At 41.0% G+C, this 15,651-nt stretch overlaps 1 protein-coding gene across 3 annotated transcripts in view; it reads right to left on the reverse strand.

Moving 5' to 3' along the window:
- Nucleotides 1–15,153, reverse strand: part of nnt (nicotinamide nucleotide transhydrogenase) — a 44,004-nt gene extending 28,851 nt beyond the window's left edge. Inside the window, exons 1-11 of one of the 3 annotated variants that reach the window (XM_066712143.1) lie at nucleotides 15,006–15,153; nucleotides 12,897–13,106; nucleotides 10,020–10,249; nucleotides 9,441–9,658; nucleotides 8,892–8,979; nucleotides 7,498–7,586; nucleotides 6,075–6,262; nucleotides 4,720–4,853; nucleotides 4,183–4,374; nucleotides 3,805–3,958; nucleotides 1,048–1,209 (exon numbers count right to left, since the gene is read on the reverse strand). In XM_066712143.1, coding sequence (XP_066568240.1) covers nucleotides 1,048–1,209; nucleotides 3,805–3,958; nucleotides 4,183–4,374; nucleotides 4,720–4,853; nucleotides 6,075–6,262; nucleotides 7,498–7,586; nucleotides 8,892–8,979; nucleotides 9,441–9,658; nucleotides 10,020–10,249; nucleotides 12,897–13,106; nucleotides 15,006–15,150 — 1,810 coding nt within the window. In that variant the 5' untranslated portion in view covers nucleotides 15,151–15,153. Of the gene's footprint in view, nucleotides 1–1,047; nucleotides 1,210–3,804; nucleotides 3,959–4,182; nucleotides 4,375–4,719; nucleotides 4,854–6,074; nucleotides 6,263–7,497; nucleotides 7,587–8,891; nucleotides 8,980–9,440; nucleotides 9,659–10,019; nucleotides 10,250–12,896; nucleotides 13,107–14,796; nucleotides 14,961–15,005 lie in introns of those variants that run through there. The other 2 variants (XM_066712145.1, XM_066712144.1) reach the window with 2 other exon arrangements.
- Between the last annotated feature and the right edge of the window lie 498 nt (nucleotides 15,154–15,651).

A 15,651-nucleotide genomic window follows, 5' to 3' on the forward strand; every position in this document is an offset into this window, starting at 1 on the left:
CATAGTATATATCTAAGCACTTTTTTTTCTTTTTCTTTTTCTGCACTACATTGTCTTGATAAGGGCTGTGAAAAAGCATTACATCATAAAATACTTTCATTATTATTAAATACTACGTTATTCATTTAAAAATAAAACTGCATGGATTCCTAGATTTCTTTGACTTAAAATAAGTTGGTCTCCAGTGCTTAAGAGGACTCACTGTCAGTTTTAACTGTCTGCCTATGTGATGTTTGTTTGATGTAGACCACCATGGACTTACTAGAGACAATTAAATAGTTTCTAGATCCATCCCTGCAGGGTACAGGCTTAATGAACCACGAACACTCCAGCTATTTCACTTGTGGTTCCCACTTTAAAATAATAAAGGCATCCTTATGAGGGCTATGCGAATTATCAAAGCCTGTCTACGCACAGAGCGTAATGAACACAAACACATTACACATTAGGCGGAGCACAAGGCAGGAATTCAATCAACACACATGGATCAAGGCATAAACATTCATTAACAAGTCTTCCACGATTTCCCACCGAAATTCAAAGCATGTCGAAGTTACTAATTACTGCATTCATTTTCTTTTTCACGGTATCATGGACAAGTTCTAAACCTTTTCTGCAGAAAATAAATACAGCATGGTGTACAGACATTCATTGATGAAAGGATGCAAGTCCTAAAAATAGTATCTTATCTGGGAAAAACAACAACAACAACAACAACAACTGGTACCACAGCTCAGATTCGAAACACAAGGGCAGGACAGCCGTTTACTCATCACATTATCCATTTAACATAAACAGCTGTGATATATATATTATATATGTGTTCCAATATTAAAACACATACTGTACATTTCTTGACTGGTAACCATATAGCACTGTAGTTTTGATAAATGCACTTAAATGTCAAAAGCAATATTGATAGTAACCATTCTGTTAATTCAGATGTTACTTAAAGAGAGAGAATGCGCTGAGAAGTGTGTGTTCATTAAGGAACTAAAGTGTAGTGAGTCACAGCGGGATGACTAAAGGTTTCAATAATGATCTTACCCGAGATCGCATTGGTCACAGACATGAGTGGAGAGTGGAGGGCAGGAGTCACACCCCACACGGTGTGATACCCCACAATCCCCGCCAGGCCGAAGGTCGTCACTATCTGGGTAAAGGCAGCGTTAGGAGCAGCTATGCCCAGTCCAAGCAAGGTGGTGATACCTGTCAGAAAAATCAGTTCCGTTTAGAACTAAAGGAGTGAAAAATCACATAAGACAGACAACACATTTGGGGAAGAGGTTGGGATAACAGCCCAGATAAGCCAGTGTGTTGTTAGTCTCCCAGATCAACATGCTCAGCACATTTGTGGCCAAGCATGGGGGGGTGATGGAGGCTGACAGATTGCTTGTAGTGGTGAAATATTTACAAATCAAATATAAGGGCTATTCATAAAAATATAAAAAATGTTTATTTATAACCAGCCAGGTTAACTGTGACCGAAGAGTCTTTACACAGTGACCACACGAGGAAAGTCAATCTCCTGTTGATCCTGACCCCAGTTCCACACAGGTCAGCCGCAGTTTAACTCTGGAAGTTAATGCTCGGTTCCAGATCACAAAATATCTCCGATTTGTCACAGACCCAAAATTACCACCCAGCATGCAGCCAACTCCAAATTGGCCACCAGACGGGACGCCGGGCAGTGTTTAAAAGGCCCATACAACTGTCTCTATGGACTATGGTTTCCCCAGTTGTCAATTCGGCACCTTTAAAAATACAAGACTTCCATTATTCCATTAGTATGATTTCTGTATATAATACCAGATTCTGCCAAGCCCCTGTCCCCACCCCCACCACCACATTTTCTCCATTCATTTCCTGTGCTTAATAGCCATGTTCAACTAATGCCTAAGGGAAAATCTTGTGGCGCGGTTTTGATCCTTCTTCTGCCACAGTGACTATTTAGAGAAAATGCACATTATTACCAGCTTAAAAATATCATCCTCTTATACTGCATTGTATTCAAAAAATAATTATAATATCAAAACACAATGCATTTAACTGTTTGATGTCTTCACAGAATGAATGAATTTTGATTTTTTTATTGCTCCATTATTTAAATAATTATTTTGGTTACATAATGCTAAAATCCATGCCACCTTGTAAGTATGCGGACTATAAAATTAATACATCAACCTACAGTTACAAATAATACAGTTGCCTGTGATCTAGAGTCAACTGCCATTACGCTTTTTTGGACTGATGCTAACTGTTCCAACACAATTTATATTTCTAAAGCATAAATGAGAGGAACTTGCCCTTCATAGAGAAGTCGAGTATCGAACAATCTGCTTAGAATCTCTCCTCAGAGACAGGCCTTTTGTTTTTGAAGCAGGCGGGGTACACAGCATAAACAGCCAATCAACCTGAAAAATATTCAGTTTAAATAGGTAGGCGCACTACACTTTAAAACTAAGTGGTGGGAGGTTAGGAGACCCAATGCTGTTTGTAATTTGGTCGGGTGATTATAGACCTTGTGTCAGCTCAAGCCAGGACTGAACCTCTGCAAGACAAGTGCAAAAAGTCACCCTGTCTGTCTGCAAGCAGGGCCTTGTGATAAATCGGGTCTGTGGGAAAATGCTTGCTGCAGACTTAGGGTACATGAAAAAAAAAATTAAAAAATCCCAGTTTTATTATCCCCGGTTTCCTGGCACTTGGCAAATGGCACATATCAGACCAATTAGAGGACTTTAAAAGGTAGACTTGCCGCAGGTCCGCCTTGTTTTTGTCCTTTGTTTGCCTGTTTGTTTACTTCATTTAATATTTAAGGTGCAAGATTTTTATGGTAGTGTAACATTTTACTATAAAAAAAAAAAATCATTTCTTTTATCTAGGTTTGTTTATTTAGAAGCATTTATTTATTCTGTAGTGGGACTTCATTCCTGGCTTGCCTTTGAATTTGGGAGGCCAGTGCTTTGATCTAGGGCCAGGCCTCGCTCCGACAGAGTAAGTGGTTCTACAGAGAGGGTATTTCATCCGTCTGTTACCAATATAATTCATTTGGGCCTTTTCAAACCTGACATCCCTTATGAGAGGGGGGAAAAAAAACAAAAAAATAAGCATTTAAATCTAATCCCAGCTGGTGCGCCACAAGAAGTATTGACTCACAGCACAAAACAGGTCTTGCATGTGTTATGCTCCATGAAGAGGAGAAATCTGACATGAAAAAAACGATTTATTAAATATATAAAATATAAAGAAAACTTAAAAGACACCTTAGGCAGGAAAGTTTATGGACACTGTAATAAAAACACTATACAGCAGAGATACCCTTAAGCACATTTGGCTAAAGCAACTGGTACAGCTAAACCCTTCACTAATTATTAATTACCATATATAATCACATATAAGTTGCCCCCCTAAATTCATGGCAGAAATCCATAAAAACAGTATCCCCCAGGCATGAGCCGAAACCACACATTGGACACTCACCCCCTTGTTTTTTACGGCAAGTTATCAGCAATTCTGAATGTTTTTTTTTGTTTTTTTTTCTGAAATGCATTGATTATTCACTGTGTGAACTTCTGTATCGCTTTGTTTAGATTTTAATTAAAATTGATCGGTTTGAAGTTAGATATTGAAACTGGTTGCCGCACAGTGGTATAGAGGAAACGAGAAGGTAGGTTTCACTGCAGAGATACACGGCTGTCAGAAAAAAGGCCATTTGTCGTATATTATAATCACTTATCCCCTTCCACGTCCACACAACTCACAAGGGACCAGACTTCTTGTGTTTTCTTAGCACCACTGTCTCACCTCCAGTGTAAACACCAGCACTGGTCATTGTAGCCCTGAACGGAGAAATGGCCGCCTTCCTTTCAGCCTCGATCTGCTGCAAGCTCTTGGGTTTGGGGGGCGGGGCTACAGGAATGTTGTTGGGCTGTGGAGCTGGGAAGATGAATTTACCATCCTGTTAAAGCAGAGGGGGAGAAGTCGGTCAACATGATCCCACAGAGAAGACAGGACTGGTGATAATGAATGGGTATAATGGTTTCATCTGCATGGTGGATTAAATAAGAAATCGTACAAAGCCATTTGAATTTGAAGAAAATCTCCATAGTTGTTAATAAAGCATTCTTTATTCATTTTTTTCCATTTTCCATTGCTTCTAACCCCCACCCCCCTGGTACTCACCTTCAGGACCACTGTGCCCCTGATGACGTGATCCATCGTCCCATAGTCAAACTGGTCTTTCACCTCAAATCCAAAGTTGTCCTTATCCGGGCTGATGGCCCTCAGCAGTTTGATGATATTGTTGGAGTACAGAGTGCTGGCCTGGGTGGCCAGGCGGCTGGGCAGGTCCGTGTAGCCAATGTGAGTCACTCCCTGGAAAAACAAGGAAACGGCGGGGAAGCTGGTTAAAGAATTCAGAGCATGTGTGCCATTGAAGTCCGGTTTAAATGTATGGCTAGTAGAAAGGTAAAAGTAGCTTTATAAACAGTTTAGATAAGCCTATATGTTTAGTTTTCACCGAATTATAAAATCTTATTAACGCCTTTTTGGTCACCCTTGGCCAACACTTCACTTCACTTGTGAAACTGATGATAATTCACCATGTAATGTCACAATTACAAAACGGTAATATGGATATTTGCCTGGCTTTCTAAGTGGCTTTTACACACGGCACTTTGTTACAGTGGCAGGCTCTGTGGGACGAAAGGAGATTAGTACCTTGTGCACAATGAGCTCCCCTGGCAGAGTGGTCTCGATGTTGCCGCCAGCCTCCGCCGCCAAGTCCACCACTACCGAGCCGTCCTTCATCGTCTCCACCATGTCTTTGGTGATCAAGATTGGGGCCCTCCTGCCTGCGAGCATTATACAGAACACTGCACTGCTAAACCGCACTCCACACATGCACAACCATTGAGGTCTCCATGGAAATGCCTTGTTAGCAGGTATCCCACAGACATTCGGCCCATTAGATGTTTCATATAACTCGAAAGTTGGCAACATTGAAAAACATCTGTTATTTCCCAGCACACCAACTAATCTAGAAAATGAAATGAAAACCTAGAAACTCTTACCGCAGTCTCTTAAAAGGCACTTGACTGAGTTTTGTTTCTTAATTTAAAGAGGGGTAAGGTTTTGTTTAAAGGAAAAACATATAACCGAAGTTGAAGTCTTGTATTACTGACCACACTGAAAAACGACAAGGTAAAGACGTTTTAAAACGGCATTAATAAAAACACTGTCTTTAAGAAAATAAAACATACTGGTGCAAAAATGTTTTTCAGACTTTAATCTGGTCGTGCAGGCATCAACAGGGGAGCAGAGGGAAATAGAGGTTAAATGTGATCTTTTATCAAGAGAGAACAGAGAAATTAAAAGGTGTGTTGGGAAATGGTCTCTGGTCAAGATTATTGCTTAAAAGCACTACTAAAAAAGCACATGTAAATAAGTCTGCTGTACGTGCTCAGCAGTAACCAACAGGTTATTTACAGAACAGGCTAATAAACCAGTCAAAACAGGACTGCACTGTGTGCATCGTGTCTGGGAAAACAGCAACTGGGAAAGCCTTTGAGAAGAAACACAAAGTCATTGATCTGTTTGGTATTTGTTCTATGAAACAACAACGTAGAGTTAATCAATGCTAGGTGCTTGGAATAGCAAGATATGTGACCAGGGCTATAAGACACATAAACCAAAAACAAAAATCTGGACTTTTTGAAGGTAAGAGAGACTAGCACTATGTCCCCCTGTCTCTTAAGGGTTTAATTCAATGGAAATAATGCTGTAACTAGTTCTAATTGAAACTGACTCGTATAGATTGACCTTGGACCTTGGAGTCTCTCAGTCTTGTTAAACACAGATTACACTACTTGGCTGATCCTTCAATAAGACAGGAGATATCTTGTATTGTTGCCTGAACGCCTGGCCCTGTGAACATGAAGAGGGTGCAACAGACCAGAACTAGCGCTTTCCTTCAGACGTGTTACAATGCATCCAAGGGCTGGGTCTCGTCAGACAAGCATTTGTACGATTGGCAGGCGGAAAAGCAGGCCTTAGAGAAGGAAAGGCGGCCCTACCGGGGATTAGGGCAGTGGTGATCACGATATCCACATCCAGGCACTGCTTGGCGAAGAGTTTCATCTCGGCCTCGATAAACTCCTTGGACATCTCCTTGGCATAGCCGCCCTGGCCTTCCCCTGACTCCTTCACGTGCACCTCCAGAGGCTCCGCCCCCAGGGACTTGAACTGCTCCAGGGCCGCGGCTCTGAGGGCCGACAGGACACAGGACAGCGGTCACACAACATGCAAGCTTTTCACTCCAGGACTCCTGCGTCTGCAGCCAAACCCTTTGGAAGCCATTGCTGGTAGTACACGTTTGATAGTGTTTGATATGCACTCGTTTTTTTTTTTTTTCAATGCACCCAGAAGGGAGTAGCCAATCCTTTGAGTGACTACTTGCAGTGTATATTTAAGACCGCAGTTACATGAAAACACAAATGTCAAAAGCTTCAAGGGTGTAGTTAGGCTACTTTCATACACAGGAAAATGTCAATCATTAAATCAACATACATATAGAGAGTACTCGGTTATGCATTACTTTGCTTAAGTTGGAAGGGCACAGAAATCTCATCTCCATTAAGGAAAGACGTATAACTATAACAGTGAAAAACAACCTAAAGAAGTATATTTTTAACTCATTTTAACACCATGTAGTCTGAGATGCTAATTTCCTCTTTAATTACATTAGGACAGCATTATTATTAGGATTACATCATCACAGAATAAGTGTGAATTCACTGTGGTTGTTCTAAGACAGTAACCACAGGGAACAAGTTCACCCATCATCTCCAAAATATTCAGATTACAAAGAGGTTATATGATATATATCCCTATCCATGCATATGCTGTTAAATGTTTACATGGGAAAAGCACTTCATTGTTCGAAAACACATATCCAAACGACTTGCAGTTTCTGAAGTAATATCCTAATAAAAACAGCTGCTGTAAACATCTAGAGAAACCCTTTTATTAACTGTATTTTTCCTTCAGGTAATTTATCTTATTCAACTTCAGTTAACATCATGTTGTACAACATTTAGAATAACAACCTGTGGTTCAGTGCATTAGATGAATATAGCTAAACCTAGAGGACTCTAATTTATAGATCTGCACTGAATTCTTGGTTAATACTGCCACCTGCTGGACAATCCTACTATTGCACACACAGGCTGTAGCTTTTACTACAGTCCTTTCATGTGAGTTGCCTTTAATAAAGGCACAATAAAGTCAAATAAATCAGCAATAATGTAGTTCCTTCCCTTACTTACTAGGTGGTCTGAACGGAATTGTCAGATACACCAACAAAAATCATGTTACACCTGCAGTAATGCAACTAAGTATAGACTGTAAAACTAAAGTTATGCATGTATTATGCAAATATGGTGCTGAAAACTATTTCACTGTGATTGGCTTTGTTTTTTGTTTTATAAATCCACCCACCTGGTGTCAAAACCCCTCACTATTGCTCCCATGGACCTGGCAGCTCCTGCAGAAGCCAGGCCAGCCACACCACCTCCAATGATCAGCACCTGAAGACGAAGCAGAGATCAATAGTGAAGTCACTAATCAAAGCTCTTCGAAAAGTGACACCAGTGCTCTGACATTGTCTGCTGGGTTGTGCAAGTTTGCTGATCACTTTAACTCTTCTATACTGAATAGTTTTTCACATGTGCCACAGAGACATGCAATGAATTGTCAGGACATTGTGTGATATTACTTTCCCTTTAAAGGTTTATCTCAATAAAGTCATTTGAGAGCAGCCAGTATTTAGGGTTTCCAGAGGGACAACAATGGCTTCAGGTTTGTATTGCACAATAGTTTTAGTTAAATATTTAGAAAAGTGTCATTCATAAACTGTGCTTAACTGGACACTAAAGACTTACAGTATATTGAACACTTTTACTATGCAAATAGTACATGTAAATAGAAACATCGGGTTTAATGACATGACATTTTTAATGTTTTTTCCATGCATTACTGTATTGTAAAATGCAGCAGAGATTGACTAAAATGATCACTTGCTGCAATGTACAATGTCATATACACCGATCAGCCATAACATTATAACCACCTACCTAATATTGTGTAAGTCCCCCTTTTGCCGACAAAACAGCCCTGACCCGTCGAGGCATGGACTCCACTAGACCTCTGAAGGTGTGCTGTGGTATCTGGCACCAAGACGTTAGCAGCAGATCCTTTAAGTCCTATAAGTTGCGAGGTGGGGCCTCCATGGGTCGGACTTGTTTGTCCAGCACATCCCACAGATGCTCGACTGGATTGAGATCTGGGGAATCTGGAGGCCAAGTCAACACCTTGAACTCGTGATTCATCAGACCAGACCAGCTACAGTAGCTCGTCTGTTGGATCGGACCACACGGGCCAGCCTTCGCTCCCCACGTGCATCAATGAGCCTTGGCCACCCATGACCCTGTCGCCGGTTCACAGCTTTTCCTTCCTTGGACCACTTTTGATAGGTACTTACCACTGCAGACCGGGAACACCCCACAAGTGCTGCAGTTTTGGAGATGCTCTGACCGAGTCATCTAGCCATCACAATTTGGCCCTTGTCAAAGTCGCTCAGATCCTTACGCTTGCCATTTTTCCTGCTTCTAACACATCAACTTTGAGGACAAAATGTTCACTTGCTGCCTAATATATCCCACCCACTGACAGGCGCCATGATAACGAGATTATCAGTGTTATTCACTTCACCTGTCAGTGGTCATAATGTTATGGCTGATCGGTGTATATATAAAAAGCGAATATCAGATTAGCTCACTCGGGCTCAGTCAGGTCATCGTGATTCATTGTACAGATACGCAGACAGTCTTTACCTTCGCAGGGGGGACTTTACCAGCCGCTGTAATCTGACCGGTGAAGAAGCGCCCGAAGTGGTTAGCTGCCAAAAGAACGGCTTTGTACCTGTCAAATTAGTACAAATCACACGTGATGAGGCGCTAAACCCATTCCTCATAGTAGAACACATAAGACCCCCAGCACTGCACAATCAATAATCCCACAACCACATTTGTAAATCAGAGGAAGACCAGTACAAGGGAACAGACATGTGGATACAAATCATGAGTTTTCTTCTAATCTCTACAGGAAATACTGTTTCTTTGGAAAGGATAAATGAAGTTCAAGTGAACAACATCAGCTGAAAAGCTGTACAGTGAACTTGAACAACATATTAATTGAAAACTAATATGTACTTCATGGGAAGAGACAGACTTCATTTGGCTAGAGAGATGCCACAGGGTTCAAGTGAGTTTTGTTCAGGTGCCTGGGGTATCTAAATAGTAAGGAGGAAGCGGAAATACTACTGCAGAAGCAATGTGAGGGTTCAGTCCCCCAGCTGGGACCGGGTACGAGGCCCTACCTACCCTGCGATGTTGGCCATGGAGCTGAGCGCATCATATCCCTGTGCGATGGTGACCCTGGGCACCTGGTCCATTGCCAGCACGGTAGCCCTGCGCTGGGACAGCTTGTCAATCAGCTCCGGGTTCTGGGCCGGGTAGATGAAGCTCACCAGGGTGGCAGCTTCCTTCAGCAGGTCGGCCTCGTGCACTCCCAGGGCAGGGTTGAAAATGGGAGCTCGCACCTAGAAGGACAACAGCAGTCACCTTAATCACAGGAGGGCCACACCAGGCCACCCGGACAGTGCTGCCAAACACAGGATTTGTAAAGCACCTAAAGCGCTAGCATGAGAAGAATATAGATGACAATGTATTTAATCTAGGTTTTGAATAGGTGTATCACTGTATGTCTTCTAGGAACTGGAGTCTACCATGAAGGGTCAATGGGATTTTCTGGCTGTCATTTCATCTGCTCTCAAGATGACATCACTAGGCTTATTATATGCTTTAAAAGGGGTAATTTTCTGAAACAGAAATAATTCAGTAACACCCAAACCTTTCAAAAACCATCTCGATTGTTTCACCTGACTGAGATAGACAGTTTACCTTGACGACGAGGTCAGAAGCCAGAACGTCCTTGGTCCCTTTGATGGTGGCGCCGGCTTGGGTGTACAGCTCATCAGAGAACTTTGAAGGGTCCCCGGCCCCAGACTCCACTACCACGTTGAAGCCCTGCTTGATGAGGGCCTGCACTCCGGCGGGCGAGAGGGCCACACGCCTCTCATTTTGGAAGATCTCCTTGGGCACCCCAACCGTCAGCTGCTTATAGGGAATGCCTGGAAATGAGATGGACACGGGACATTTCTTCAACTGCTGAAGGTTATTTCAGATTCTCTACAACAGGGGTATCAAAGTCTATTCTTGGAGGGCCAGTGTCATCTGGATTTTGTTCCAGCTGTAACCCTAAATGGATTAATTTAGTTGTTTTTATAAGTCAGACATTTTTGAAAAGTTAACTGCTTAAAATACTGCGATTCAAGTTGCTCAGATCTATGAAATAATTTGCATCTCCGGTAATGATGTGTCGATGTTGTTCTGGCAGTAGTCTGATTTTTTTTTAATTGGTGCCATATTATGGTTATTAAAATTCAAAAGAAACATATCCCTATGTCAAAACACACTGATTAAGATCTGTGTTTTGATGTTGTTATAGATCTAAAGTTATTAACAATTAGTAAAGAGCTGTTAGTTTCCATGTAAGAATAACAAAATAAAAGTTGATTTTCTACTAAACATTTTCCTGACAGGAATATTCCATGGTGTCTCTGTAAGTACTTGACAGTATACTAATGTTAGGCATGTCCATTTAACATGAAAACTGGACAGTGCTCTTTTGATGTACAGCAAGCACGGGTTCTACAGAACATGAGATATTTTCCTACCATTTCCTCTAAAACACACATTGTTATTGGCACATTAAGGCTTAGATATTTTAAGACATGATCAAAACTTCAAAATAACTAGATTTATTGATTAACCGTCTCTAACAGGGTGCCATTTTTTTTATTCTCTCCATTGTAATCACACAAAGACAGCATAAAAACTGCCTTCATAACAACCACCAGGAAGTGAGCAATGGAAGATTGCCGTAATATTAAGAAGACATGTAATCACACAATGGCTATCTCCAGATAAAAAATAACTTGTTTGTGCCAGCATAAGACAAGGGCAGATCTGAGAAAATGAAACCAGAACTTGAGAAAGGAATGCTGACTGTGCAAGTCAGCAGCTCAGGCTGTTTTTGCAGGCATTGTTGGACGTTTTGTTGAATTTCTATAATTATTTCACTTAATGATACCTTTCTGGAGACTCCTGACATCAGATCAACAGATGTAACACCAATATATATTATGTGCAAGTGATTTGTCATTCCAGAACTCATTCTTTAAACAAGCATTGATTTCCTGGTTCCAGCAGTAAAATTGTGTGGGATGCACCTACATTCAATTTCTTTGTTTACATAAATGTACTTTTATAAATACATAATAGGTATGATAATAGGTCTTCTCCATCCAGGGTCCTCTCTCTTACTTGATGCCTAGCAGCTCTAGGCATTAAGGCCAACTGCATCTTAAATGTCTCACACTGAGCTTGTAGAAAGTTAACAAACATGGTTTTCAACTAATTTTGCTTACTTGTCCCTTAATGTGATTTATTAATTCACATTTTAGTCCACATTTAGCAAGAATCACATTTGTGCTAGTATATTAAATTTTGACTCGTTATGGAAATTTCTGATGATAAATCTTCTTAATAAGTGGAAACTAGTTGTGAAGGTCTGTCACAATAATGAAACAGCTTGAATCCATGCCTATTCTTTCCAGGAATCCCAAATGGAGGAAATTAAGAATATTTGGATCTCTTTTCCTTGAGTTCACTTCTATTATAAACAGTTTCATATGATCCAGAATACTTCTGCGGTTATCAAAAATACTTGTCTGCATTCCAAAATGGTTTATTAACTACTAAGCATCCAATAACTCTGCTGTAGAGAACAGTACATTACCAACAATATAGTAATTTACACTACCCTTGAAGTATACTGTATTTAGGCAATGTAGTTGAAGTGAAGCCAGAAATAGCAGCCACCACCTGTCAACACCATTCCACAAGACTGCTGGAGCTCTGGCTATTAATGGCACACACCCAGAAACAGAACGAATTGAATCCCTGACACACAGTACGGACTATTCATTTACAGTATTAGATCTGCACACTGTACTACAGTTTTATTTGTACAAATAGGAGAGTATCCATGGCCTACGTTAAGCATGACCTTGGACTGTAGTGCTGGCAGAAAAAAAACGACTCCTTCAAATGCCCTATACTTGTATGTCACTTCAAGTTTACGGTAAAGCACTGAAGCACGTGGTAGGTGGGGTTTATCTTCCAGAGTCATGTACAACTTTACCCACTAGGAGAGAGAAAATAACTTGAACAGCAAGCTCTGTAAGAGAAACTTCTACATGCATTTCCACAAAAGACTGATCACTGTTGCAATACATCTTATTCATGTTCGAGCACATTTCAGAAAAAAAGTTTTTAAACATTCATCCTACATATTGAATGTCAGTTTCATTTAAAATTCTTAAGCTGACAGTGGCTTGTAAAACACAGCTCAGATCACACGGTTTATATTACTGATAAACAGCTTCCTATTCTACTAAATAAAATCTAAATAATATACACATATAACAATTAAATAAAGACTATGTTGCAAGACATCTGTTTGGCGTGTACTTAAATTAAAGATACAAGTATTGGCACATTGATGAATCTGAACAATAGTTTATTTTTGTATTGCAATGGAGTCGGGCTGTTTTTCCATTACACCCTGACCTGTTTTTTTTTTTTATAATCAAAGGTATAGAAGAAGAGAAAAATCAAAGTGAAGAGAGACACTGTACTCCCCCCCCGGCTTACCTGCACTGGTTGTGCTCAGGACCTGGTGGGTGCGAAACAGCCTCAGACATGGCGTCCGGGCGGTCTGTGCCTTCACAGACAGGACCCCGCTGAAGATGGGGCTGGAGCAGCTGTTCACTGCTATACGCAGGAGGCTGGCCATTACACTGCAGAGCGGGACGGGAAGGGGGAAACCAGGAGCTGCCTCTTCAAGCCTCAACCGTCCTCCTCCTGCACAGGAAAGCAGGGCGACAGTGAGCAGAAGGACACCTGCCTTCCCATTACATACTGCAGTGCTATTTGTAAGATAACCTCCAAGCTCAGCTGACTGTACTCTCAAGCACGCACCACGATCAGGGTTAAAGCAGTAGGGTAGGCGGCCATTAAAAGCAGAAAGGTCACCTGCAGGGTCAGTCTGCATCTTTTCTTTACACACAGCTTTCCAATACAGTTCCCATACTTAAATAGTTAAGCTCCACTCCACTCAGTCTAACCTTCATACTCCTGTGCCTGTGTGACTTGTTAAGGATGAAGTCAACTAAAAAGTGTGTCAAGAGTTCAGAGAGAGAAAGGTATTTTGAACGAGTAAGAAAATCAGGTTGCATGTACACAAATCAACAAATACCCCAGTGTTTCATGTGTTCAAATATGTAGACCTGTGCGATTTACTAGCCTCAACAGAAATATCTTTCCAGAAGGGTCTTGGGGATTAGTGCACTCAGTGTTTATGTGAAAACAGATAGATGGCCCTATAGGAGATAGGAGAGTTCAAATCCTCTCCTCTGCTGGTTTAGATTTGAGTTTACTCATGAATGAGTTAGAGGTTGACAGAATATTTTGATTTTGTTACTCCCCATAATAACCCACTAACCACAGCACTATTGAAAGTTTGGGGTGAGTGGGTTATGACTGTATAGCTAAAGGTGTAAGTATTTAACTTAATGCAATGACTAATTATGAAAGTACAGAAGGGAAGAAGCAAATTCACACTGTACGGGCACTCTCACTTTTTATGTTTGTATGCATGTGATTGCAATATGACACATGCGGGCATTGAGGGGGGAAAAAAAAAAATACAGACCCCGTCTATTTTTGGATGCGATCCATCAACAAATAAATAAATACAGAACGAATTGATTTTCTGCCAAGTAGTGCAATCAATGAAAGTAACAGAAATGGAGAAATTGCAGTATTTCGGTCGGATACACCTTTTGCAGACGTTGCTGTAGCCCACGTGGAGATACTAACTATGGGGTAATTTACGTTCAGCGGTTTTCTCACGCCTGCAATCTGGTTTTGATTGTTTCCTTTACATGGCTAGAATGAATTACATGTTTCAGGCAAACTGGACAGGTTTAGCCACAGCAACATCCTGCACAAACAGTGTGCACACCAGCAGCGCTGCAAAAGCAATGCTTCAACTTCACGCACAACCACGTCCGCACACTTCCTTCCACTGAGCTTCACCTCCAACATAAACCACTTCCAGATCCCAAAACATGACTTTTTTGAATCCGTGCACTATATTTCAGAATGGGCTTTCACCATGTTTTGAAGTGTTAGTCTTCAGTTTTGGCCGTACAACTGAGCAAAAGATCAAAACGAAACTGTCACTTTGACCCTAGGAGGCGGATTGTGCACACGTATGAAAGAGGACCCGATTATGGGCTCTTTCTTCAATCAAGCCTTCAGATGTGTAGACGTGTGTGCAGATGGCTCCCTATAGTCGGGGAAACACACAAATATACGGTAGGAAATGTGCACAATCCCACAAGAACAGCAAGTAAGATTCAGCAGATCTGGCTCCTACTACTGGTGCAAACGGGGTGGGTGTAATTTGAATGCAGGCATTTTAATTATGGTTTCTCAACTTTGTTACACTGCTATTTACAAAGGGAGCCAAGGAGGGCGTCCATATTACCTCTCTGACTCTTCTTACCCAGCAGCGGCTGCCCCTCTCCACTCATTCATCCTTCAGCTCGCAAAAACAGCGCTCAAATACGCCTCTCCAGGAATAACTGCCATCATTTGCTACTTAAATACGCGTCCCTGCAGCCAGTTTAAATGGGGTTATTGATTAACGCGTATATTTAAACCTTGAATCAAAACAAATCCTTTTTGCATACTGACCTTTAGGAAGCCGGCTAGGAGATTGAGCGGCGGGTCGATAAGCAGCTTGAACCCCCGACCCGGAAGAGATCCAGCGCTGCGGCGCGTCACGTCTGCGCTGTACACGTGTGGGGGCGAAGGTGTTAGTTTCCATATGAATTAACATTATTTTGTAATAATATTATTCACATTATATTAATGAACTATCTCTGATGTTAATTAACATTATTTGTATTAACGTTACTAACATATTAATGCACTATCTGTGATTTTAATAACAGCTGCATTTGTGATTTAAAATGCTGTAATAGCCTATTTATTTTACACTCCGTTCATTTTAAGAAATTATATAATATTAGATTAAGAATATGTAAATGAATACATACATATATAAATTGTAATTTAAGTTCCTATTTGTTTTTTTTTAAAGGCAGTCCAGTATAGGGTATATATGAGGCACTAGTCTTCCAATTTGACAAAAACATGATTCCCTTATTAATGGATGTGTGTGTGGGGGGGGAATATGCAGTTTGATATTGTATGCATGTAATCGTGTGATACTTTCCCATAAAAGGCCATCACACACTGTAGTGTAACCCAATGCAAGATGTTTCTCTCCATTTGCACAGTGTAACTAGTCAAAATGCACATTTGATATATCGGCACA

Source organism: Amia ocellicauda, chromosome 8 (genome assembly GCF_036373705.1).
Source record: "Amia ocellicauda isolate fAmiCal2 chromosome 8, fAmiCal2.hap1, whole genome shotgun sequence".
Taxonomy (NCBI): domain Eukaryota; kingdom Metazoa; phylum Chordata; class Actinopteri; order Amiiformes; family Amiidae; genus Amia; species Amia ocellicauda.